At 37.9% G+C, this 25,882-nt stretch overlaps 1 protein-coding gene across 2 annotated transcripts in view; it reads left to right on the top strand.

The window, feature by feature from the left end:
* The window catches only part of whrna (whirlin a), a 181,527-nt gene that overhangs the window by 113,607 nt on the left and 42,038 nt on the right, over positions 1-25,882 (top strand). The window contains exons 4-5 of one of the 2 annotated variants that reach the window (XM_088071000.1): positions 15,668-15,951; positions 21,863-21,899. In XM_088071000.1, coding sequence (XP_087927126.1) covers positions 15,668-15,951; positions 21,863-21,899 — 321 coding nt within the window. The remainder of the gene's footprint in view (positions 1-15,667; positions 15,952-21,862; positions 21,900-25,882) is intronic. The other variant, XM_088070999.1, reaches the window with a different exon arrangement.

Raw genomic sequence — 25,882 nt, 5'->3', positions numbered from 1 at the left:
ATTACTTACAGCTGCTTAGGAAAATTGATTTTTAGTGCCTAAATTAACCTCAACAGATGTTTCCAGATGGCTCGTGTTTCTTACTGAATGAGATTAAACCGATTGGTTATGATTGACCCACATTTGCAGTATAAATCGCTCTGATTCCTCTGTGTTGTGACTCTCTCATGCAGATGGAAACCTTGAAGTGTTCTCAGCACAATACTTTGTCAGATTGAGCAGCGAGTGTGACAGAGCTGAGCTTTCAGCAGCACTGAGCTCACTGTTCAACAGATCGTAACGGATCATTGTCGCACAGACTCGCCTTTTGTTAAAACTATATATAGAACAGAGCAGAGTGAACAGATGATGTAAGTTTACTGCTGGGTTTACTGGGACAAACAGGCAATTTGGCAGGTAAACAGGTAGAGACGTTTAGTTCAGTAAATCATCTAGAGCCTCGGGCCCTTCATGAAAGCAGCTCACAGATCTCATGTGTTAGTTATTCTGTGTATAATAGCTGTAATATCTGTGACTCTAAAATCAGTGAATCCCAAGACAAACACTAATTTTCTTATTCCTAAATAATCAGTTGTACTTTTGCGGCGTCCTTTTCCACAAAATCTTGGGAAGGTCAGGAAAACAACCCGCAGAAATTAAAGTGATGTTCTCGGTGTCTTAAATGATCCAGGAAATGAATCCCTTAAAATGTTTAACAAGATTACGAGTCAAATTAGGTGATCAGCATACTTGTCTGTGCTCTGGTTACATGAGGTCTAAATTACTAAAACTCTCATAAAGAATTCGGCTGAGGGTCTTGTGAGGTTTTAGTCATGCTTATAAAAAATCAAAATTAGCTAAAAAGCAAACTTCATTCACAGTCATGAACTTGTCTGAGCAAGTCAGGACACAGTTGGCAGGGGTGACCAGCCTTCATAGGTGCCCCAATGTTCGGAGGAAAAAATCAAGAACAGTGGAAAAACACAATTAAAAAACCCTGTAGGTTGGCCCTAAAACTGATAAAACATGAGATTCAGTGCCATATTGGCTGCCCTTCATGCCAGAAAACTGTCTGAGTGCCCCTCTGCATGCAGCTGGTGCCCTTTTTATTTTTTTTGCCCCTGCCCCTCAGACTGCCTGAGTCCACCTCTGAGTTGAAAATGAGTTGTCAGAACTGAAAGTCAAGACCTTCTCACTCACTGTGCTGCTTGAATGTCAAACTACTGTTTCTAGACCTGTCTCTGCTCTGTGATCCTTTGTGGTGAGAAAATGCATTTCTCTAAGGCTTCGCGCTCATTTCAGGAAACTTTAGGAGAGCAGCCTGGCAGGTTTCCATGAACGATGCAAAGAGGAACAGACTGAATAGCTGGGTGTCAGCATGTCTGTGAAAAATATCAAAACTGATCCAATTCCATAGTTTTATATTATAGCATTCAGTATTGTTCCCATATGTCTTACATGAAGTTGAAAATTTGGGGGTGTTATTTGGTAAAGCTTCCTGTGATGCATTCAAAGTCTTCCACACTATCTTCACAAATGCCAATACTGTCAGCTTCTTTGCTTTTGTGATTTTTATTTTGCTAATGGCTGAGGGCTTACTTTGAGAACAGTTATCTATTGCTAAAAAGCATGTATTCTTTGTTAAAACTTGATAACAAGCAGCAGAAAGAGATCCTGCTGGTCTACACACGGTCCGACTCTTCACACTGATGTGAGTTTGGGCCGCCGTGATGAAGTTTAACACATCAGCGTGTCTTGGAGGGATTATTCTATGCAGTCTGTATATGTGTCGGATCATTAGTATGCTCAGGCAGGATCAGTCATTCAGGCTTATACACTCGGATTTCACTCTGCGCGTCTCGCTGCGCTGCACTGCGCTTCACTGCTGTCAGAGTTGCATCATTAAGACGTTTCTCCTGATCCACAGATCAAGTTGTTTTGAAAGATCAGCAACATTGCAAAGTTCTCCGCAGACATTTATCAATGTATAAACACATAGCGGAGGAATCTTATTTCCCAGTGTGGACAGATATAAACGTGAAAAAGAAAAAAATACAGCCAAACAGCAGCTATGTTTTAGGAAACAGAACTCCTTAATTTTCTGTTCTTAAAGCCCAAATATTCTATATTTAGATTGAGGATTAGAATTCATGAAGCCAGGAATTTTTCTTAGATAAATCAGCTGAACAGGTTCTTTAAAAGACCAAAGTAAAGCCCTAAATGTGGCTCAGGCTCTATGAGGTTTAACTCGGTCATTTTAGGTTAATTCAAGTAGCCTGTCCCATAATTTGTAAAGAAAGAAAATGTGAAGGAAAATATTTGAAATTTTTAAGTTACCTGATTCCATAATTAAAAATACATTATGTTGTTATAATAGATATTTTTATCCATAGCTATGAATACCTTTAATCAGTTTTTTTAGCTTGACGTGAAAAACAGCTGAGCATGTGTAAAAAAAGGGGGAAAAAAATGTATCAGAATCTATGGAACATTTTCGACTCTAAATATATTTTTTGGCATTGATTAAAAATATTATTTTAAAAGAATTTTTAAAAGAATACTTCAGCCTCCGCCAGTGCTCTATTTGTATATGAGATAGTCACATCGTGATTCATAAAATTTGTAAAGAAAATTATTTGTTTTGTCTCCATTGAGCAAAGACAATAAAATAAAAACAGTTATTTTAACTTGCTGAACAAGGGAGCTGCTGGTCTCCCACCACCTCGATCAATTCTTTGTTTTTGTTATTGTGTGATTGTTAAAATCTTAACTTAAAAACACCAAAAGTACACAATAACAATAACACGATTGAGGGAGAAGTTTAACAGCAGCTTCCGTGTTTAGAGATGTAGAATGACTGTTTTTGTCAATGGAGTCTGGCTTTGAAAAGTTTCACTTTAAATCAGTGATAATAATGAAAAATAACAAAATAAAAGTGTACTTTTGTAAAAGTTTGTGAGAGGATATTTCGATGTAGTTTTGCTGTTGTTCGAGGCGGACACCTTTGACTTCAATTCATCAAGAATTTTCTCTGTTTTTGGATTCTTTGTTCACTGGAGACATGCGAGAAAAACAAAGTTTTCTTCATGAATTCATTGTAACATGGGGTGAGAGACTGGCACACAAATGGTCATTTTGGGGGCAGACTTGTTCATTCATTATTGGTGTTGCAGGTTTTGTCACCTAAAATCTTAACAAACAAATTCAACTCATTTGTGCTTTAACACTTTTGTTAGTCAGCCATGCTGCTCATGCCTGTTTGTCCAAATTATGTGTTTTTTGGTCAAATAATAATCAAAATATATCTTAAAATAAACACTAATAAAAGTTAAGTATCTAAGTATTACAGATAAATTGCATGAAACAAGATCATAACATCTTGGCTTCTACTTAAAGACTTAACCTTTTAAAGGTTAAAAGCTGACACATGCGGCTGGTTCTTTTCAATTTTTCTACATATCATGAGTAATTCATTAAAGTTAGACTCCAATGATATTAAAGAACAAGGGAATACACTTGGTCACAATTATCTGCTTTCTGGAGTGTGTTTGTCAGTTTGAAAAATGTGCTGACCTTTTTAATAAAGCCTCATATCCTGAAGATCGTGACTGTGAATCAGTGCACCAGAAAATAATCGATATCAGCTTTCCCTCTCATTACTGCTCTCTGAGGATGGACTGAGCCCCAGTAACTTGTGAACTTAGTCTGCTTTGTTCATTTGTGAGGTTACACAAAAATGCGGCATGATTTATGTTCAGGTGTTTTAGAGAAAGCGTTTCTGATGTGGCTGACGGCTGAGGGGAATCCCGGATAACTGCAGTGGAGTTTGGTAGTTGGCGGACAGGGAGAGGACAAAGGAGAAGACATACTATAATTAGAGGAAATAAAAGCCAGGGGAAAGAGAGAGTGTGTGATGGAGGTGGAGAAGGTGAGGAGAGGAAGACGAGGGGGGACAGAAGGCATAGGAGAGGAGAAAAGAGGTTAGAGGAAAGAAATTAAACTGGAAGAAAATCATAGAAAAGAAAAGGAAGTCTGCTGAAGTAATAAAAAAAATCAAAAATGACTTGTTAAAAGCTGTAACGAGCAATACAAAGGAAAGTTAGGGAGCTAATGGCTCTAATTAAAGTTTAATAATTTCCGGTGAAGGTCTCAAACTGAAGATAAATGTGTTGTCTGGAGTTTGGCATGCTGCGTGTGTCCTTTTCATTTTTGGAAAGCAGCTACGGTTAATAAGCAAACTCTAATTTATCTTCTAACAAGTTGTGTCCATTTAAGAAGACAAAGGTATGACAGTTAGACGCAGTCGATATCTAATCTCTCCGCTGTTCTCCTCTCTCTGCCAAGGGACAGAAACAGCGGAGGAGATGTCAGAGGAGCTGAGATATGAGAAGCAGAGATTAGAAACGTGCAGCCGCATTTTCAGAAATGTGACTTGGATTATTGAGCAGCTCTGAATGCAGATGTGATTGAAATTAAATCACTAGAGACACATTCAGAGACGGTTAGAGATCACAGTTGTCACGTATTTAGTTTTGTTTGAATGCCTTTAACTCTAATGAAGCACCAGCGAGTCACCTTTGTAGTTAGCTCCCAAACACTGTCTGTAGTTGAGGTCATCCAGGGCTGATTTGGTGGTGATTTGCAGGTCTAGAGAGACCCAGACGTCTAGATTACGTACAAAGCCTTTATTCATAGTAAATAGCATTTTAATTGAGAAACATCATGTTCTACTATTGTCATTTAAATACTGTAGAAAAAATATCGACCAGTTTCTCTTCCTTTTTGTACACGAGAGCTGAGACATCTTCATGGTCTTGAGTCCCTTTTATGTTTACGGTCTACCAGGTTTGGTGCCGGAGAACGTGCAGCTATTGGTTGCCGAGGATAATTATGGTCACACTGGTCATTAAGCTTCACTATTTGTGTGCGCTAAGATGTCAAACATGCAATAATATTACAGTAAACATGTCAATACAAGAAAAAGACGAGAGACAGCTCGCACTGAGATTTTTGACCACTTTATACTAAACAATCAAGATCCCGAGAACGTGCACCAGCTGAGGTAAAACTTTCGCGATTTTATTCCAACACTGGAAATTTGTGACTGTAAAATTGCTTGAACAGTCATTTGGTGTAGGGGCTGACTTCAGTTTTTAACCTATACACCTGTCTTTGTACATGTAGCCAGTGCAGCGCTCTCCTCTTTCTTTACTGTCTGATCAAGCACAACGTTCTTTTTTGGAAATCAGTGGACGTAGTTTTCACCCCTGGGACTGGCTCCACAAAGATAGACTCTGGCATTGATCGAAAAATAGTCAGACTTAAGAGGCTGGACCAGAAAGCAGATTTACTGTGTTATCTGAAAACTTTGCTGATTGAAACCCAGATCAGTCAACATCAGTGTGAGCTTTACTCGGCAAAGATAACTTCAGATACATGTCACATTTCAGATATGATGTCAAAGCTGCCCTGTGCTTGAATTCCTTTAGGGCTTTAAATTCTAGGTGAATTAAAGATCTTTTCAACTTTGGCACGCAGCAATTTCTAGCCCAAATTGCTGCAGAAACATTTTTTGAGTTTGAACTGCTGAAGATTAATGAAAAAAATACTTAGCTGCTTTTCAATAATTGAAAGATGAATATTGCACAGCTATGTTTTGTTTTTATTTTGTTTTTTTACCAGTGATTGCAGAGGCCAGAAGCATGTTTTCGGGTTGTCCGTGCGTCCATCTGTACATATTTATAAATATCCCATTCTTGTGAAGGCAATATTTCAAGCCTTGAGGTTTTCTTCAAATTTTGCACCGACTTCCACTTGGACTCCAAGAATAACTGAATAGGTTTGGCGGACAGAAGTGAAGGTAAATGTAGCCTTGAACTAATTTTTTATAAACCTGGTATCTCAAGAACACCCAGAACGAATGTCTTCAATATCAGCACAAACATTCACTTAGAGTCAAAGATGAGCTGAATAGATGACCATGAAGTAATTTCTTTAAATTTGATACAAATGCTCACATGAACTAAAGAATAAACTGGTTAGAATTTGGTGATTGAAGTTCAAAAGTCACTGTGGCTTCATAAAATGTTCTTTTAGCTCAAGAATTCATATGCTTATCATATGCGTCGCCTTCGACTTATTTCCAGTCGAAGGCGACGTAGACGTGTTATGTGAGCGATAATGGAAAAGCAAGTCCTTTATACATAGGAGCGACCATGTGTGAGGGATCTCTGGGAGGTGATAGTCCACAAAGTCACAGAGGAATTATGGATTCAAAACTTCTGGATGATCCGCTCAGCTTTTGAAGAGTTATGTGATGCATGAACACCTCGTGTAGCGCCTGCTGCATCATAAGGGGGCCAGTTCCTACCATCATGTGACTTTGATGTGGTTCCATTATTTTATATTTGCAGTTTCTCATCACTAATGTTGAAACTGCGCTGATTGTGTAAATCTTCTTTGCTGCCGTGGGGAAGATGTGTGTGAATCATCCATGTTTTCAGACATGGATGTAAGTGTAATTTGACTGGTGTATGAAGGCATACAACCACCGTCTGGTAACTCTAGTTTTTCTCACTTTTTTAAGGAGATAAAACTTTTAGAACTGAAAATGACTTCACCAGGAGATTATTTTTCAGTGTATTGTAATCTAAGAGAAAGATAAAGACTGGCCTCTCACATTACACGCTGCTGTAACAGATAATCGCTAAGAAAGTAAGAAACTAAATCTGTTGATGCAGGCAGTTCTGCAGTCCCACAAGATAAAATTCAGGCATGTTCTGATTATGGACTGCAGTTCATCTCAGCCTGATCCAGATAAAATGTGGGTATATCTGGAAACAGCAGGATAAATCTGACCAACGGGACACACACGCACACACACACACAGCTGAGAGAGAGCTGGTCGAAAAAGAAGCATTTGAGTGAAAGAAGTGCCAAAGGACCAGATAAAACAGCTTCCCTCTTCTTAATGTAGCTTTAGGGATCAGCGGTGTGGAGCTGCCACTTTATCCCTCTATCTCCCCTCTGTGTGTCCGCCACCATTCAGCCCTGAGCTGTCTGACCCAGACGGTTCATCACAGAGCTCTGATAATGTCAGAAGAATCTTCAACAATAGTCCTGATCAAACGCTCGAGTAGGACAATTCAAAGGGAGCGTAATAGTCTGTCCGCTCGCCTTCCATCACTGATCTGCTGCAGTTTTTTAAACACAGATCAGGGTCTCATCAAAGACATACTGGGATTTATGTTACACTCTTTTAGATGTGTAAATACAAAGAAACTCTTCTTTGAATCTATATTCCTCATATATCCATCTGGGTTTTCTTAAACACAAAAATCTGCTCTTTAGCAGTCAGAGATCACAAAGTCATCTTGTAAAAGCAGAAAGAAAAGAGAGCTGAAGGGGGAGTTTTTGGGGGGGGGGCAATTAGTGTGAGCAGAAGAAGATGGGGAATACAATTCATCACTTAGCACTTGCCAAGTGGCACACTTTAATTTGCATTTAAATCTAAAAATGGGGAGAATCTTCTTTTAAGGATTATTAGCAAGGCAGCACAGTGGGGAGAGAGAATTATTCTAAGTGCTTCTGTAGTCTTTTTGGCTTAATCTTTTTACTGCCTGTATGTTAGTAAGATTATCAGAGTTATTATTGCAGATTACATTGCAGAGCCTTTATACTAATCTGCCCTCTGATTAATATGTTGCATCCTCTGCTGCCGTTACTGTACTGTCACGGTCCACAGAAATTCAGGTTCACTGGCTCTACAAAGCTGTTGGCTGAACTGATCTCCCTAAGTATTCGCCCTCACTGGTGGATGAAAGTAGCCTTTGTGAAAGTGAATGTCAAACATAAGTCTTTAAACTACATTTTAGATTTTGAGGGGGAAAAACTTCACTACTTTGACCAACATTGACAGGATGGATAAAAAAAAAAGAAAAAGTAATTTGCAGCCACAGGCAGCAATCATTTTCAGACTAAATTTGCTGACAAACTTACATTCCATGTTTTCCAGCTTTCTAGTCAGATAAAATCCAAAATAACAGGGTTCCCACAGTCACAGAAAACCCAGAAAAGTCTTTGCATTTAACAGTCACAATTCTTCGGCCTTGAAAAGTCATGGAATCAGGAAGAATAATTGAAAGTTTTGGAAAAGTCATGGAATTTTATTGTGTGCAATACATTTGTTTCAGTAATTTTCCATGGATAACTTTCTACAATATATAACATAGAGGCATGTTCATTTTCTGGAGCTGATGATGTGACGCAGCTCCAATATGCGTCAGTTTGTTTTTTTTCCATCTTTCCCTTCATGTGTGCCATTTGTTTTTTTGTTTTTCATTTGTGTTTTGTACACAGTGCAAACACTAAATGCAATTCGATACCAAAATTCAGATTTTTTTCAGTACCATAGTTACCGATGAGTCAGCGTAGCCCACAAGTATTCCAGTCTAATTCAATGCCGAAGGAAGAAGCAGAACGCCTACTAGCACTTAAGAACAACATGCGGATAAAAGTGCAGCTGCAGCGAAAGCTCCACATTAACTTGTTGAAAAGAGAAGTGTTTTTTCCAAGGCCAGCAATTATTTTAAGTTCTTTGTAATGGGAGCACAGGTAGTGGATCGTGTGGGGGAATTTGGAGGTCAGGTCGACACCTTGAGCTCTTTGTCGTGTTCAGATCACTCCTGAGCAGTTTTTTTGTTGTGGCATGGCCCATTGTCCTGCAAGGGGGCGGCTGCCATCAGGGTTACTGTAAGGTGTACTTTGTCTGCTGCGGTGTTTGGTTGAGTGTTAACTGGCATCCAAATGAATGCCAGGACAGGTTTGCCAGCAGAAAATTGCATTTGAACAAGATGATCAATGTGATTAACTTCACCTGTCAGTTATTGTAATGTTTTGCCTGATAGGTGCTTATTAGTAGTTTGCATTCAAGGCAGATCATCAAGGATTAATAATAAAATTTGATTAAATTTAATGGTTTTTAATAAATAAGTACATGTTTGAGTACATTGGATTTATTGCTTTGTTTTTGTTTTTTACCGCGATATCGAACCTTGGAGTTTAACTGGTATTTTTTATTGACTACTAAATTTTGGGTATTTTGTCTTGCCAACTTGAACAGCAGTAAATAGTGCATTTGTGGGGCCTATTTTTAGCTTCTGAGTAATAAAGTTTTGGTGCTCCAGTGAGTATTTATGGCAGCAGGATGGTGTGTGTGGGATTGACTCAAAATAAACTGCAGCGTGTGTGTTCGCTGTGATGAAGGAACATGTCACCCTGTGCGACAGTGTGGCTGCAGCTTCTAAAATCATTTATATCTGACAGGTGAGATGCCACCGCAGTAATGGCAGCTTGTTTACCTTTACTTACCGCCATGGATTAATCCATAAAATCAGTATGAAATCACCTAAACTCTTTTCCCTTGTCCTGCCTGGTACTGAGGAATCCTCAGTCACATGCAGGTGTGTGTCCGCAGCTTCAGGGAGAATTATTGTGTGTTTATAATTGGGAGTCTGGAGGAAAAAGTGTTGTGGCATTTCACTGCACACTAAACATCGATTAAAATTTTAACCGTAAACATCATTGCCTCTGGTTAATGTTTAATTGCCCAGATTGCAGCGCTGCGACAGCGCCTCTGGTGTGACGCATAGATTGATCACAAAAAATGAAGTGCTTGCGACTCAGGACAGGGCCCATCTACTCTCAAATAGAAACATAATGAGGGAGAGGAGGAGAGCGAGGAGGAGCAGAATAATGAGAACAGAGACGGAGTGAGAGCAGAGACGTCAGTGGCAACTTGATGACGGCAGGAGATGCAGCAGCACAATTAAGTGACTCAATGTTAATCACATAAAAGCTGTATATGTGTGTGTGTGAATGGAAATGTCTGTGCATATATATATATAAATATATACACAAAGTGGTTGTCAGTGTGTTGTGTTAACCCTTTGAAACCTAGAGAAACATAATTGTACTTGTGATGCTTGTAGGCCCTACAATTCCTTTCAAAACAGAAAATTATTTTTAAAAATGTCTAGGGAAAAAGGCTAGAGAAAAACCATTTCTAATGATCAAAATTTCATATTTGAAATTATGTTACAGAATTATTATACATTTTTCAGCTGTTGTTGATTTTCAACTTTCTTTTTATTTTATTATTATTATTATTATTACATTGCATTTTATTTATTTTTTTTACAAAATTTCAGGTCCATTTTCCAGGCCATTTTGTTGGGGTTTTTTTTTGGATCATTATTGTTATTATTTTGTTATTATTATTATTATTACTATTACTATTACACATTATTATTACATTTCATTTTATTTTATATTTTACTAAATTTCAGGTCATTCTTTTCTAGTCTACTTTTTACCAATTTATTGCATTTTTTTGGATCATTTTGTGTTTCATTGCTTGTTCTTTTCTTCCCATGTTTTGGAAAGAAATCAAGATAATTTGCTCAAGTTTCAAAGGGTTACATAATACATAATACAGGTCCCTAAATTTACCAAAGAGAACACCACAAAGAACTTCAGAGTGGAGTATCTAATGTTGTGAAATATTGATCGGTCTGTCCTGAACCATTACAACAGTAAGGAACTTCTTTGGAAGATGAATACAGTATATTGGCATTCTCTAACTCGCTCCTCCATAATTAACAATGCGGTTTTGAATGAGGCTCTGAGGGTCATAAAACTCAATCAGCTTGTAATTAGACTGAAAATCAAACTTCCATTCACTTGTCAAATAGAGCAGGTGCAAATAATCTGACTAGATTAACTGATGCTGACACACAGCAGAGCTTTAAAGGGACAGTTCACCCCAAAATCAAAAACATTTCCTCGTACCTGTGGTGCTGTTTATCAGTCTCGATTGTTTCGGTGTGAGTTGCACGGTGTCGGAGATATCGGCTATAGCGATGAGCTGATTAGCATTTGGTGGCCAAAGGTCACTGTGATCTTACAAACCACGTTCTGAGCCATAACTCAAGCTTTCATACACTAGATATGAAGCACATTTCACACAAATGTTGTAAACGATAAAACCATGAAGTGATGACATTTTATATCCAAAAGGTCAACTTCACTTTCACATCACAATATTCTGCCAAAACACTTTTCTGGCCATTATTCATCGCCATAAATCAGAAACAAAAGTGGAGACATTTGGTCGGATACTGAAGTGGTGACACTAATCTTAGGTGTCGATCTTTGCTGATTGTTTGGATCATCTGTGCTTCCAGGAAGAGGTGTGTGAATCATCCAGGTTTAAGAATTTGTAAATTAATACCTTTTATGAAATTCCTTCAAAGTCTTCTCTACATATATGAGTCTGAACAGATATGGGTGTTAACTGCATCTTGACTGGTTGGCGGAGGCATACACCTAATTATAGTATTTCTTTTCAGTCATAAAGTGGGACATTTTGCATTGTGGGACTGTAGTAACGTTAGAATGTAACTCAGTACATTCATTTAAGTATAAAAGTATTTGACTTCTTCCCAAAACTGGTCTTGAATGTATATCTAACATATGAGGCACATGTTGTGGGCTATATACATGTATTGCTTATTCTCATTTCTACCTCTGTATAGTGTGGTGTACATCATAATGTACATCATATTGTTTATATTTTTTTCATACTCAGCAAGTTATACATGTTTTATTTTTGAAATATTTTATGTACTGGTGTGAAAATTGAAGCATAATGCACTTTTTCTTACATTCTACTTTTGTAATTCTCATTTCTTCTTTCTATAATCCTCAAAGCCTCACATCAGGGCGTGGATCAAAAAAGTTTTCTGATTCTGTATAACATTATTAATACAAAAAATAATCAATATTCAAAAATGATCAACTATTAATAAATAATATGTAATAAATATAATAAATAATGAGTTGTCTTATTGTACTCTGAGTAGTTAAAATTAGCTCCATTATAACCGGCTACAACATGAGTGATGCTTACATATTAATGTGTCAATAATTATAATACACGATAAAATGTGATTTATTCTAAATCAGGCCTTCTGCATAATGAGTACTTTTAGTATATTTTGATACAGTTACTTGTAACACAGTAATTTTACATTATAGCACTGCCCTTTTACTTAAACTTAAACTTTTCTTGACTTTATTGTCATCGGCAGCACACTGATTTGGTTTAGCGACAGGATAAACTGATATAATAAACGCATTTTATTACTTCTTTCTTACTTCTTTCACCTCTGGCAAAAAGTAGTGTCTTAGCCATTGACACATATAAGTCGAATTTAAGGGGCAATATTTAGTGCAGCAGAAGGGATTTCACACTATGATAGGGAAATATAGTGCTCTGTATAGTAAAGCTACTCCAATTAATCGATTAATCATCAACTATTAAATCAATTGCCAACTCATTTGGTAATATATTAATTGGTTTGAGTAATTTTTTAAGAAAAAAAGTCAAAATTCTCTGATTCTAGCTTCCTAAATGTGAATATTTTCTGTTTTTTTACTCCCTCATGACAGTAAACTGAATATCTTTGGGTCGCTGACAAAACAAGGCGTTTGAGGTTGTCATCTTGGACTTTAGGAAACACTGACATTTTTCACCATTTTCTGACATTTTACAGACCAAAGAACTGATCGATTACTCGAGCAAAAAATCAACACGAGGAGTGATTTTGCACACAGCCCCAGTATTACTGTGCATGCTGGCTCGCTGGCTCACCGGGACACAGAGCCATTGTTAATGTTATTAGTAACACCTGTGCATTTCCGGCTGCGACAAGTCGAAATGTCTGAGGGAGACAAATCAAGTTTTAGAGATTATCTCAAGGATAATTAGTGCAAACAGGATGCACCTGAGCTCAATTTGTAGTGCCATAGCAAATCCTGAAATTTCAGGCATTTGCTTAAAAACATTGAACATTTCAAGAAAAACAAGTTCACACATTTACCTTACATAATTTTGAGTCAGCCCACTCTCAAAAATATACGTATGATATGATAATATAATGTTCCGACCAATATGCCATTCCTCTTCAAGTGACTAAGATATGAAATGAAGAAACATACTGGCGCGTTTGTGTCAGCTGTTTTTGGTGCATTTTAAAGCCATGTGCGCTCTCAAGCTGTGTCAAATCCAAGTGAAACTGAGATAAACCGCTCTGAGCTCACAATAAACCAAGCTCTGGGGTTGTCAAACACTGTATTAAGTCCATAAGAAGCAGATTATTGACTCTTTTTCATGCCTTTTTGTAATGCAAACAGCTGGAACAAACAGCTTGTAATCTGTCTTAAAATCTGTCTTTCATCCCTGCGGCTTCAGCTCAGCCTGACAGCGTGAATAAGAAGTGTTCGCTGTGGCAGCAGCGTGGGTTCTCACTGCTATGGTGCTTGCTAGATTGGATTAGATTGATTGCTTCTGTAAATACAGTTTTGATTAGGTGTCTCTTTGCATATCCAATCAAGCGGTCCTACCACATATAATAAAATTGTGCCATTGCAGCGGCTGATAAAGGTATAGGTTTATGTGGAGGATGTCCTCAGCTGCCTCCGAGGTGCTGTGGAGGTGCTGCAGTGCATTAGCGCTGACAGATATGATGTTGGGTCACCGCAGGTTGTTGGAAAACATCCAAGAAAGTGAAAGGTATGAGACTGTGAATGTCTTTAATCTCCAGTTTGCATTGGCTGACGCTCCAAGAGAACATTGAAATGACTGTGAGGTTCGGTTGGCTGATCAGAGTAAAATGGGAACAGAACAAAGAGACAAAAAGTAATATTTGGGAACTTTTTTTGAAATGCTAAACAATACATCAAGTTGAGAGGCCAGACAAAAGTCTTTTACAAGACCAGCGACTCTGTGCTGTTTTGTGAAGGGGGAGTGGCGAGTCCGTCCTCTGTGACTAATTTATTACAGTTATGGTGACGGGAAGACTTAATAGAGTCAGTGCAGAGCACTCAGATGACCAAACTACCTGTCATTATTTTCTTCACCCAGAGCATTTTCTTTACATTTGGGGGACATGCATGGATGGATTATTAGACAATGGGCCCCTGGGAGACATATGCAAAGGAGCCCCACCACCTTGCCTACAAAGGAGCAAGACACACAGACATTTTTATTTGATTTTTGTCCCTTTGTTGTCATTTTGTGTCTCCTGGTGTTTTGGGGTTTTTTTTGTTTTTTTCAAACTAGTTGTGTGTAATATTGTGTTAATTTTGTGCCTTTTTGTTGCTTTTGTGTGGCTTAGTAGTCATTTTGTGTTGGCTTGTGGTTGTTTACTTTGTTTAATGTCATTTCATGTCATTTGGGTCTCTTAAGGCTAATTTTTTGTCTTTTTTGGTTGTTTTATGTTTCCCTGTAGTCATTTTTTGTCCACTTGTGTTTTTGTGTCTTATTGTAGTTATCACTGTTTCTTTAGTAGCTAATTATTTGTATTTCTGAAGTAATTTTTGCATCTCCATGTTGTTTTGTGTCTTTTTGTAGTCATTTGAGTCTCTTTGAGGTACCTTTGTGTCTCTTTGAAGTAATTTTTTTTTCGGTGTTTTGTGCCTTTTTGTAATCCTTCTTGGTCTCCTTATGATTGTTTTTTGTCATATTGACGTTGTTCGGGTCTCTTAGAGCTAATATTGTGTTTTCTTGAGGTAATTTTCTTTCTTTTTGGTCATTTTGTGTTTCCTTGCGTTTGCGTTTTATTTAACTCTTTTGTAGTTTTTTGGGTCTATTTGAACTAATTTTGTGTCTTTCTTATCATTTCTGTTTGTCAATTTGTGTCCCCTTTAGGTTGCTTCTTGTTGCTTTCTAGTCATTTTGTGTCCCTTTAAAGTTCCTTTGTATCTCTTTGTGGTCTTTTTCTTTTTCTTTGTCAACAATTTTTTTTCAACTCCTTTTGATCAATACATGTTGATTGAGTGACATTTTCCAGGTGAACCACTTTGGGCCCCGTAGCCAGTGTCCAGTAAGCCCACTCAGTAATCCATCCATGGGGACAGGGGACTATTTAAAATTGTGACTTTTACACTTAATACTTGTACTATAAGAGGCTGAAATTAAAGACTTAATAGTGTTTCTGTTGCAGTGCTCACACTGTTTATTTGTTTTGTGGCTGATTGCTGATCAGCTCTTTATTGAGGTACATCTTAAACCTCAAACATGGAGCACAGGAAGTTCTCCATGTTTGCAGACGTACACACCTCGATCAGAGAGAGGAGACGTACACATCATAGGAAAAGTGCAGTTTGAGGTTGAGATGGTGCTTCAGCCTCATTCAGCACAGACGAGGGTCTCTGACACTCCTCGGAGGGTTGACCTCGAGGTTAAAACTACAATACCTCAGCTCATTATAGGAGACAGGAGGTACGGCCCAAAGTGGTGTTTTGTATGGACGCCATTATGCTCCCTCTGCCGCTGCCTCCATGCTCAGCCCTTTGACAGAATATGAAATTACATATGAAAGCCTTTTCAATTACATATTAAACAGTTCTGGTCGTGAACTTGTCAGTGAGCTGAGAACACTTTATTCTCTGTGTAATTATTTCTGTTGGCTGACCAACCTGAGAGGGCCACAATTTTTAACAAGAAACCTACAACCTACTTATCTCGCTTTAATCCATTAAATATTTCATGCACTCCACCGCCTCCATCTGTTACGTTACCTCTCTCTGACCTTTGACCTACTGTATGAACCTATGCATGCAACAGCCTCTGCCTGCTCCACCCATGCCGCCTTGCTCAGTCCCCCCCGCCGTGCCTCTGTGTTCCCTCCCCTCCCCGCAGGTTGGCGACCAGATCTTAGAGGTGAATGGCCGCAGCTTTCTGAGCATCCCGCACGACGAAGCCGTCCGGGTCCTGAAGTCGTCGCGGCACCTGATGATGACGGTGAAAGACGTGGGTCGCCTGCCGCACGCCAGGACGGTGGTGGGGGAGACGAAGTGGATTGCCAGCTCGCAGATTGGGGAGAGCTCCGCCAACAGCAGCGTGGCGGGGTGAGTTTTGACCTAGCCATGAAAATCTGGTCCGCTGATAAATACCAAAACAAAGTCCTGTTGCTCTGACCTGCTTATGCTAATTTTTACAGTTTGTTTATTAAAGTACCAACATCAAGGTATAATTACATTTTCAGAAATTCAAACATTAAGGGAAAAATGCTTCCTCATTTAAATTTAATTTATTTCAATAATGAATTATATTAACATGTGCACAGCCTTTTTCACTCAACCACCCACAGACAGAAACACTTCAATTAAAAACATTTCCACACAGCAAATGAAACAAAATGCCTAAAAGCAACAAAAAAAAGACAACAAAGAGGTGAAAATTGATCCCTCATTTAAAAGTAGTTTATTTTAGTGGAGAAATATGAATAAATAACAAAAATAAAGCCTGATTAAATTAAAGACCGACAAGACTCTCAGTAGGAGTCTAGATCTGTACTGGATGTTAGCTGGGCATGAGATTTCTGATAAAATGATAAACTATTCCATTTATAAATATAAATAATACATATATAAATAAAATAATAATATATAAATATTTTTAACCTCTTGAAATATTTTATATTGTTCATATAAGAGTCTGCCAGTGTAAAAACCTGTGCTGAATGTTGTTATAAAAGGCTCATTCTTTGGTTACAAAATCTTAATGATTTTTATTTTTCTGGTGATTATAAACAATGAAATCAGTCATGTTAGTTATGAATATAATACTCAGTTTCTGCCAATAGATGCCTTTGTTTCCTACACACTGGACTTGTAACTGTTAGTTGGACTTTTCAACATTTAAGATTGTTTTAACTATACTTGTCATTTTTTAAGTTGCAACAACTCAAGTAAATATAACTACATTTTGAATAAAAATAACAATTAGATATAAAGTCAACCTATATTTAAAGCTATATTTACATATTTTCAAGGCAATCGGTTTCAGCAAAATCAACTTTTCAGATTTTACTGTTATTATAAAATGACACAAGAAAGAAGCCTGGGACTTGAGAACAGTGCAGCTGGTAAAATACTTTACAGAGATAATGAAGAGAACACCAAGTTGAAAAAAAAACGTCCTCTCCGTCTTTGACTAAAGTAGACGCCTCAGTCTTTAACCACCTAATGTGATCAGACGTCTGTCTGTCGGATGGCAGAACTCTGATTCACTCTTTTCTGCAAAAGTAAAAATGCAATGTGCAGCTGTGCTGGAAAACTGCCAGAGCTCCTCTCAAAATGCCACACCTGAGCTGCTCATCTGCAGCTCATGACCTGGAATAAATGTGATCCCTAACAGCCAAATTAAAGTCTGATGTAAATGCCAGACTCATTTTCTCATCAACTCAATAACATACAACCTGACAGCCCGACAACTCAGAACTTGTAATTCCTCTCTGATTCCCCAAAACAAACGGGGCTATAAAAGGTATTTAACATTTACATCGACAGTGAATTTCTGGATGAATCGTCCCCTGAGATGTTCTGTCATGGTTATCCCAGTGTTTCTTGCAGAGGCGAGGAAGAGACAGATGGTTGTCCTCTGTATGTATCCATTTGTTTCACTCTGATGTCTCTCTGCAAGGAAATGAAGACACAGCTGAAATAATATTACGTTTTTTATGTTTGATTTGGGACATTATTGCAATTGCCCTAATTTTGATAAAGTTACATAAATGGCATAAATAAATTAACATGCGCTAATTTCCAAGCAGCATTACAATATAATTTCAAAAATGTAATAATCTGAAAAGGAAAAAAAATATACACCAGAAGGCAGGTAAAAAACTAGTAGTAGTTTTAATCAATTTAATATTCCTATACTCATGTAAACATATAGTGGTGGAAGTAAAAGTAGCAATACTACAGTGTAAAACTACTCAGCTATATGTAAAAGGCCTGCATTCAATATGTTACTCAAGTGAAACTAAAAAAGTATCAGCATCAAAATATACTTAAAGTACCAAAGTAAACAAAGCAGTTTGGTCCATTTTAAAATAGTAATATATTTTTGTGTTTTTCTCTTTACTGTTGCAGCTGGTAAAGGCGGAGCTCATTTATTTAAATTATATATTGTTGGGTACATCTATAATAATCATTATTAGTTGATTATATTTTGTATTAATAAGAGTAACTTAAGCTGACAAATGAATGTAGTGGAGGAAAAAGTTTAATATTTCCCTTTGAAATGTAGAGAAGTAGAAGTATAAAGCTGCAAGAAAATGAAATACTCAAGTTTAAGTACCTGCTTTAATACAATACTTGAGTAAATATACTTATTACATAACGTCACTGTTAACATAAATACATTTAACCATTTTTCAGCTCTAGTCAGTAAATGTTTAATTATAGTATTTATTAACATCTCCTATTTTAAAATCACAATTCATGATCAATCTAAAAAGTAGCCTAAATTAACATTTTTTTCCACATTTTAACTATTTAATTATTAAGACATGTACTTTGAATGTTAATTGTGTGCCAGCGAAAAACCATCAAAATAAAAAAATTCCCTCGCTAAACCTCTTTTTGCCTTAAAATCCTTGAAATCCCCTGTTGTGTTGCCCTAAATTAACCTTTTACTAACCTGTGCAGTATCATAATTTGTTTTAATGGTGGGGTGCAATAGGAAAGCATCAAAATAGAGCTTGTTTATATAATAAGAAAAATAATAAATTACCATACAGTGGTACAGGCTAAGCCCCCAATGCCCTTAAAATCCTAGAAACACCCCTGTGTGCCACCCTAAACCAGTCTTTTACTAACTGAACCAGAATCATAATCTGCCTTAACGGCCAAGTAAGTGGTGTACGTTCAAGGAATTTCAACCTTTTTTTGTTGCTCTCAAACAGAAATAGACATAAAACAAAGAACAAGATGAACATAAACATTTGACTACTATGTTAAGTACAACAACGCAGTGAAGCTGTAAACTGTAAAAGTGCAAAAGCTGCTGAAAGAAGAATGGGATGGTAGCTGAAACAGGTGTTATGTTATATGACAGTATATATACAGTGTATGAAATTCATAAGCATCTCTTTACACACTGTCTTTACCTTGTATAGTATATACACGTACATGGATACATTTTCATTATTCCATAGGTTTATTTCTCATTTTGGATACTTTCAAATTGATACGTGAGGGGAAAAAAGGTTGTTGTAGCTCAAAATAATGCTTTATTAGAGAATTTGCTTTCCCCTGCTTGTGTCATTACCATGTTGCATATTAAATCAGTGAGATGATAGTGCTGCTCACAGTGTTTCATTCAGTATCTTTCCCTTAAAGACTGCCAATTATCTGGCAGCACAAAGAGAGCAGCCAAGGAGGAGACATTTGAAAAATCACTATGAGAGAATAAATGGCTGAGTTGGTCTCAAAAGTCAACCAGGCTAATTGAATTTGAATCCCAGAACAGGTCTCCATGCTGAATTTAATGTGCATTGCAGGTGGGACTGCAGTATTTTTTCTGACTCGGATTTAATTATATATTTTCTATTATTTCCTTCCCGAAGGCAACGCTGTGAGTTGTCGCATTTACTCATGGATTTAAAGCCTATTACTTCGTGGGCACTTGAGGCTGTAAAGACATCTTCTCGAGTCATTTCACTCGGGCAAGAATATAGGGCTGAAAAAACCACACATATCAAAACGCTTGCTTTTATGTTTGCAGTCAGAGAGCGTGTCGGTGCGTGTTGGTGACATGCATTTCGATGTCCGTGTTTTACATTTATTGAAAAGCCTGACTGGGGGATAGGCACATTTCATGTCTCCTGTAGAAATGCCTCACTGTGCAGCAGTTTCTGCCACATCGCTAAGCAAACATGAAAGCCATGACGAAGATTTAAAAATCTGTGGTAGTGTGCATTTATCAGCCTGTGATAAATGAGAAATGTATTCAGAGGGATGAAAAGCTGTCTGTCAAGATATTTCAGATCCTCTTTAATATCTCTCCAAAATATGTGTGTGTTAGAGAGAGAGAGACAGGGAGAGAGAAAATCGGTGACATTAGCTCTTCACTATTAACTGTTAAATTACTCTTAAAGTTTGCTTCTTGAATGATTGAATTGTCAGTATGAGGGTCTTGTGTGTGTACATTTATTGTATAGGCACATCAGTTTGTCACATTGTGCCTGTGTGTATGAGTGCATGAATACACTTCAAGGATGTCTTAAATCCCAATAAAATGACCCTCTTTCTCAGCACTGAACAAACTTGGCCTGATTAAGATCATAAAGATAGAGAAAAAAGGTGTGTTCATGTACTATAAACAGCTTATCAGAGCGTTGCTGCAGTTTGTAGTCTGGTTATGTAATACTGTACAAATTGGAGTGGCAGTACAATGCAAAAGTGTTTGTTTTTTTCATTTATATAAACATTTCTTTATTATCTGCACTCCTATAGTAATCAATACATTTAAATTAGCACTCATTATTAAGTGTATCATGATTTTTCTTTCTATGACGGTTATGATTGGTCCTATGCTCTCAAGGTCCTATGTTCCCAAAGTCCTTTATTCTCAAAGTCCTATGTTTCTGCAGTTTCATTTTCCCATTTCATTTCCCCTATGTTCCCCTGAGGGCTATATTTCCAAAATCCTAAGTCCCCAAGGTCCTATTTACCAGAATCCTATGTTCCCAAGGTCCTAGTATTTTACAGAGAACCCTAGGAATGAGTCTCAAAACCCAGAAATCAGTTAGCATTTTAGCACCTTTAGCTCCCTCATCCTAAAGTCAATGGGTTTTTTTAATGTTTTCTTTGGTTAGAAGCATGAAATAAGGTCTGTGGTTAACACAAGCTGAAGTGACTTTAATGTTTTGTTCTACAACATAAAATACATCAGTAAATACCACCCTCGTGAACACTGAAGCTTTTATGTTTCTCATAAAAGGCGGTTGCTAACAAGTGGATAAATGAGAGTACAGAACGTCATCGAGCCAAACCGCGCCCAACATGGCTTTACAGCCTTATGGTATTCATTTGTGAAGATTATCTTAACAAAAACATGTAAGTATAAATGTTGTTTACCACAGATATTATTTTTCGCAATGATCCAAAAATCCAAAGAGATAATCCCAGTGTGACGTTAGCTTTCAGGTTGTCCTACAGAAAAACGTCTTCCCTGGGGCACTCAATAACTCCAGGGTCCTATTTTCCCAGAATAATAAGTTCCCAGGTTCCTAAATTCTCTGATTCAATATTCTGTTAACATATATTAACCCTTTTATTGTGTTCACGACTCTTTCATGTCACTCTCTGCCCCTAAAGTAGCTGTGGTTTACTCTGCATATCAACACAAGAGACAGATCAGATGAAGAGCAATAAACAAATTAAAATGTAAGATTAAATTTAATGAGTTGGAGTAAATGTGAGGGTTATGGAGCCCGTTTTTCAGGTCCTTTTTTCCCAACCTTAAAACCTGCTTGGCATTGAGAATAGTCTGTTATGGATATCTTACCTTACCCTTACTTTTGACCTCTTTCCTAACCTTAACCTGTTTAGAAATGGGAATAAAACCTGGACCTAGACCTTGTTTCTAACCCAAGGTTAGCCTTTTTTCAATTAATTCATTCTTACAGTAGAATTTAGTCAAAGACACGTGCCACATGCAATTTCATCTCTCTGAGTCATGATTTTAGTTCCCTAACCTAACCCATGTTGTATTAAGTGAATACAGAACTGGAGAACCTCTTTCTCAGGTTCCCATCATGTGCTATTATTGCTGAGGAACACAGCACCCTGGGAATGAAGGAATAACCCCGGCTGAGGGATTTTTTTTTGTTTAATAGAGAAAGTCCATGAATATATATTGTTTGAATGCACGTGTTCACGTGTGGACAGGTGAATTTGTGTTTGTGTGCATACGTGTGAGGACTCAACAATCCCTCCGTGACTAACCTGCTTGTCTGTTTCTCTGCAGCTTCTCGGTGGACAAAGGAGCCTCTGCAGCAGGAAAGGTGAGATTCACAACAACTCATTTCCTCTTTGCGTGTGTATATGTGTGCACACTGAGCACAAAACTATCAGTGTTTATGTGTTTCACTCTGAACATGATAATCCATCCGTCTGTCCGGCCGTCTGTTAACTCCACCACTGGCCCGGAAAATGGAAATGAAGAGTGACAACGGGTCAGTGGTGTCACTGAAAACTCTTTTCTCAGGATTGTGTCACTGATTGGGAATGACAAAACTGTACATGTCAAGTCTCACCTTTTACCTGTCAGACATACATTTTGATGTCTCTGCAAAGGAAAACTCATGGATTATCAGAGTATCCAAAAATATGAGCATCTTTTTTCTTCCTTTTATTAATATGTAATCTCGAAAGCCTCAATTTGGGCTTTAATAATACGTGTGTATCGCAAGTTTTCAACACTGAGAAAGAGCAGCAGAGTTCAGCAGTTGGCTAAACTGACCACTTTGGGGTTTCCATGTCGATTGTGTTCATAAGATCTCATGTTTTAGTCTTTAGAAGTTAACAGTCTAGCACTAAAATCCTAAACCACTTACTTTTAAGATCATCCAAATGTATATACTATATTATTTTGCCACCGCTAATACCCCCAAGACAAATCCAAGCACTCTTTCGCAAAAAACAGGATTTGCTTTATTATCCTATAATATGAATCTGTCCTCACTCACCATACCGAAGACTTCTATTATCTTTACCGCTGACTTTGACTGTGACTTTGCAAAGCGAGAGAGGGTGTTGGTATGGAGAAATAAGAGGAGGAAAGTTGGAGAAGACAGCAGCTGATGGGAGAAAAAGAAAGGGGGCAAAAAGGAGGTAGAGCTCACTTTTCATTATGGAGGCTCTGATGGACAGTTTGCTCCTGACAGAGTGGGGAGGCAATGTACTGCTCTGTGAGAAACAACAAAGAGAGAGAGACGGGGGTGTGGGAGGTATTTTGAGAGGAAGAGGAAAACATTTCCTCCAGAATTGGGTGCAAAGCAGTCATGGGCAGACCGATTGTTTTCACAGTATCAGAGCTTTTGAGTTTTTGAAACATTTTGAGTTTTGATCATTTTTGCAAAATAAGGTGTTAGTTTTTCTGTTACGTCATCATAGTACATGCACTTTGACAGCTAATGCAGCCCGTCCCACAACAACATCATGTATAAGTTTATAATTATGATAAAATATTCATTTTGCATTGATTCAGCATCCCTGTGGTGTACTATGTAAACTCAATACGACGTTACAGAAATGTCACTGTCCAACGATCTGTCGTTCTTTTACGGGGCAAGTAGCAGACACCAGCATCCTTGTGCTGCCTTCATGTGGTGTCTGAGTAATCTGAATTATGAATTCCCAGTCATATTTTTGATTTCACACCGGATCTGTTTCCATCACTCTTTTTTGTCAGTGTGTTGTTTCAATACTCTGAGCCACAAAATACGTCTCAGTGTTTCCCAAACCTTTTTCAGGTGGAACAACTAAGATTGATTGTATAAGGCGCTACCTTATCAGCAACTATGAGATTACAGGGGTCTAAACAATCTGCATGTAAGAGATGTTGCAGTTTTTTTCTTTGCACAGGCTGCCAAATCTACTTAAGAAATCTTCATATAACTAAACATCCAGCTCTGTGGTTAAGATGTCTAAGAATAGGCACTGCTTGTTCAAGAGTTAGGAAAGTATCCAACACGATCTGTCAGGAGGGCTCAGAACACAAACTGGGAAATCTTCTCAAAGGTAAAAGTTGTTAGGGCTCCAGTTCTTTTTATTATTTTCTTTGGTTTCTCCTTTTTTCCTCTTGTCTTTGTAGATGGTAAGATTTATTTTTTAAGTGATTTTCATCACAAATATTTAATTCAACTCATGTCGCATCCGTTTCTTCTCAATGACTTTGGGGCCGTTTACACAACAACGGCATTTTGGGGGCCTGAAAAACCCAACTTTCCTAAACCAGGTTCCAGAGTGTAATCGTTTGAAATTTTAACCCTTTCTGTGCGGATGCTGTGAGAACAGAGACGTCACAGCTGCGCTTCACGCATGCACGTGGTGTTTTTCTGTTGTGTGTCATTACAAAGTTACACCTCCAACTACTGGCCTAGCATGCATACTACAGCGTTTTTCATTGTTTTTGCAGATCTCTGTACACGAGGATCGTTTTCATAATGTTTTGATGACATGATTTTCCTTTAAACGCAAAGGAAAACCTTTTTCTAGTAGGGCTGTTCTCGACTAAACATGGCCTTTGTATTTATTCAAGGCACCACTGAAACTTGTTGCATAACAGCGTCAGCTTTTCCCATCTCTGTAAATAAAAAAAGACAGTTATTATTTGCACAACACCAGGAGGGAAACACAAATATGAGCCATTTAAAAGCATTTGAACCAATAACCAATGCTGTCATTTTTCTCAATTACCATTAACACGTGAGCTACAACAGTGAATGAGTACCTGATCTAGGGATTTCGTGACTGTAAACCCAGCAGCGTTGCAGCCTTTGTTTGGTGGTTGTGTGTAAAAAAGCATTTTCTGCTCTTCAGCAGCCTGCACTAGTCAGCCTGGAGAATTTATGACCACTTGGTTGCTTTTATCCTCTCAGAGGATTTACAGGTTATTGCCTTCTTATCCAGTCTTTTGATGAAAAACTGCCAGAACTGTGAGGTGGGACTGTGGACCCGACGAGCCGATACTGTTAAAAAACACAAAGTACACTTAGAGAGACTGGTTTACTGTATTTTCTCCCATGAAAGATTGTCTTTGTGCAAAACTACGTAGTGTTTTTAAAACTTCGTCCTGGAGAACATCATGTGTGGGACCTGTTCCATTTTTATGAAAATGTCATGTTGTTTGGCATTTCTGCTTAAATCCTCTGTGAAGTTCACTGTGAAATTGAGGTGACATGACAAACGCGAGCTTTTGATGTTGCAGTTTATGACGGGTGTCCTTGTTTCACAAGTCTCACACCTGCCCTCTCAGAGTCTGTGCGTCAAACTCAATTACAGAGGGAAGCAAGAAACTGATACAAAAATCTCTTTAGATATTTTCCTAAACAGTCCCATAGTTGCAAATATATCATGAAATTTCTGTTTTGTGATCATGGACTCAATAAAATCATGGACGTAGCCACCATCAGATTACCTATTGGTTTGAGGACTCCCATTTTGTTGTGTCACGTTTGACATCTGGCTCTTTTGGAGCCATACGTGACCGTACTTGAACAAGAGCCTGGAGATAACCCTGTAAGACTAGCTGTTAGCTTAGTTAAAACTTTGCATTTAAAGTCTATGGCTAACTGTGAGTACCGTATACTAACGCAAATCTTAAGTGTAGCTACCAAAAACAGGCTTTAAACCATTAAAACAAAATGTACATGAATATTTGACTCTTTTAGTGCAACCACAATGCTGAACAAGAGTTTTAAAGCAACCAAAACTCTCATGACCTAAAAACATGCTGAAATAGCAACAGCAAACACTCTACGGTCCCTCAGTGTTTTTGTGATTACAACAGTTAACACAAAAATTCAGGAATTTTCTGTGCTATGTTTTTTGTCTTGTTTTGGGGGGGTTGCCCCAGGATGTAAACATGTAACTTTCTGCTGTCAAATTTAACATGGGGATTGAGTCATTCTTGGAGCCAGCCCCAAGTAGCCATTTGAGGAACTGCAGTTTTTGGCACTTCTGCGATGGCTTCATTTTTCAACCTCAGAAGTTGCAGCTTGTTTGTGATAAAACAAAGCAGCTCCAACCTCCTGTTAGTCTGTGTAAGACAAAAAAAAAAAGAAAAGATGAGGTTTGAGCTTGTCTAGATTTCCCAGCAGAGGTGATGTAGGAGATCAATAACCTTTATAAGACACTGTGCAATCCACTCAGGTTTAACAGCAAACCCTCACATAAAAGCCCCATCAGGTGTGAGACATTACACTGACAGTTCATTTAGAAATGCCTCGATGAAGAGAAAGCTGAAAACAAGCTACTGAGATTC

This window comes from Plectropomus leopardus, chromosome 20 (assembly GCF_026936395.1).
Source record: "Plectropomus leopardus strain MGB_pleo_1.0 chromosome 20, ASM2693639v1, whole genome shotgun sequence".
NCBI lineage: Eukaryota > Metazoa > Chordata > Actinopteri > Perciformes > Serranidae > Plectropomus > Plectropomus leopardus.
This window is presented reverse-complemented; position numbering and strand designations above follow the sequence as displayed.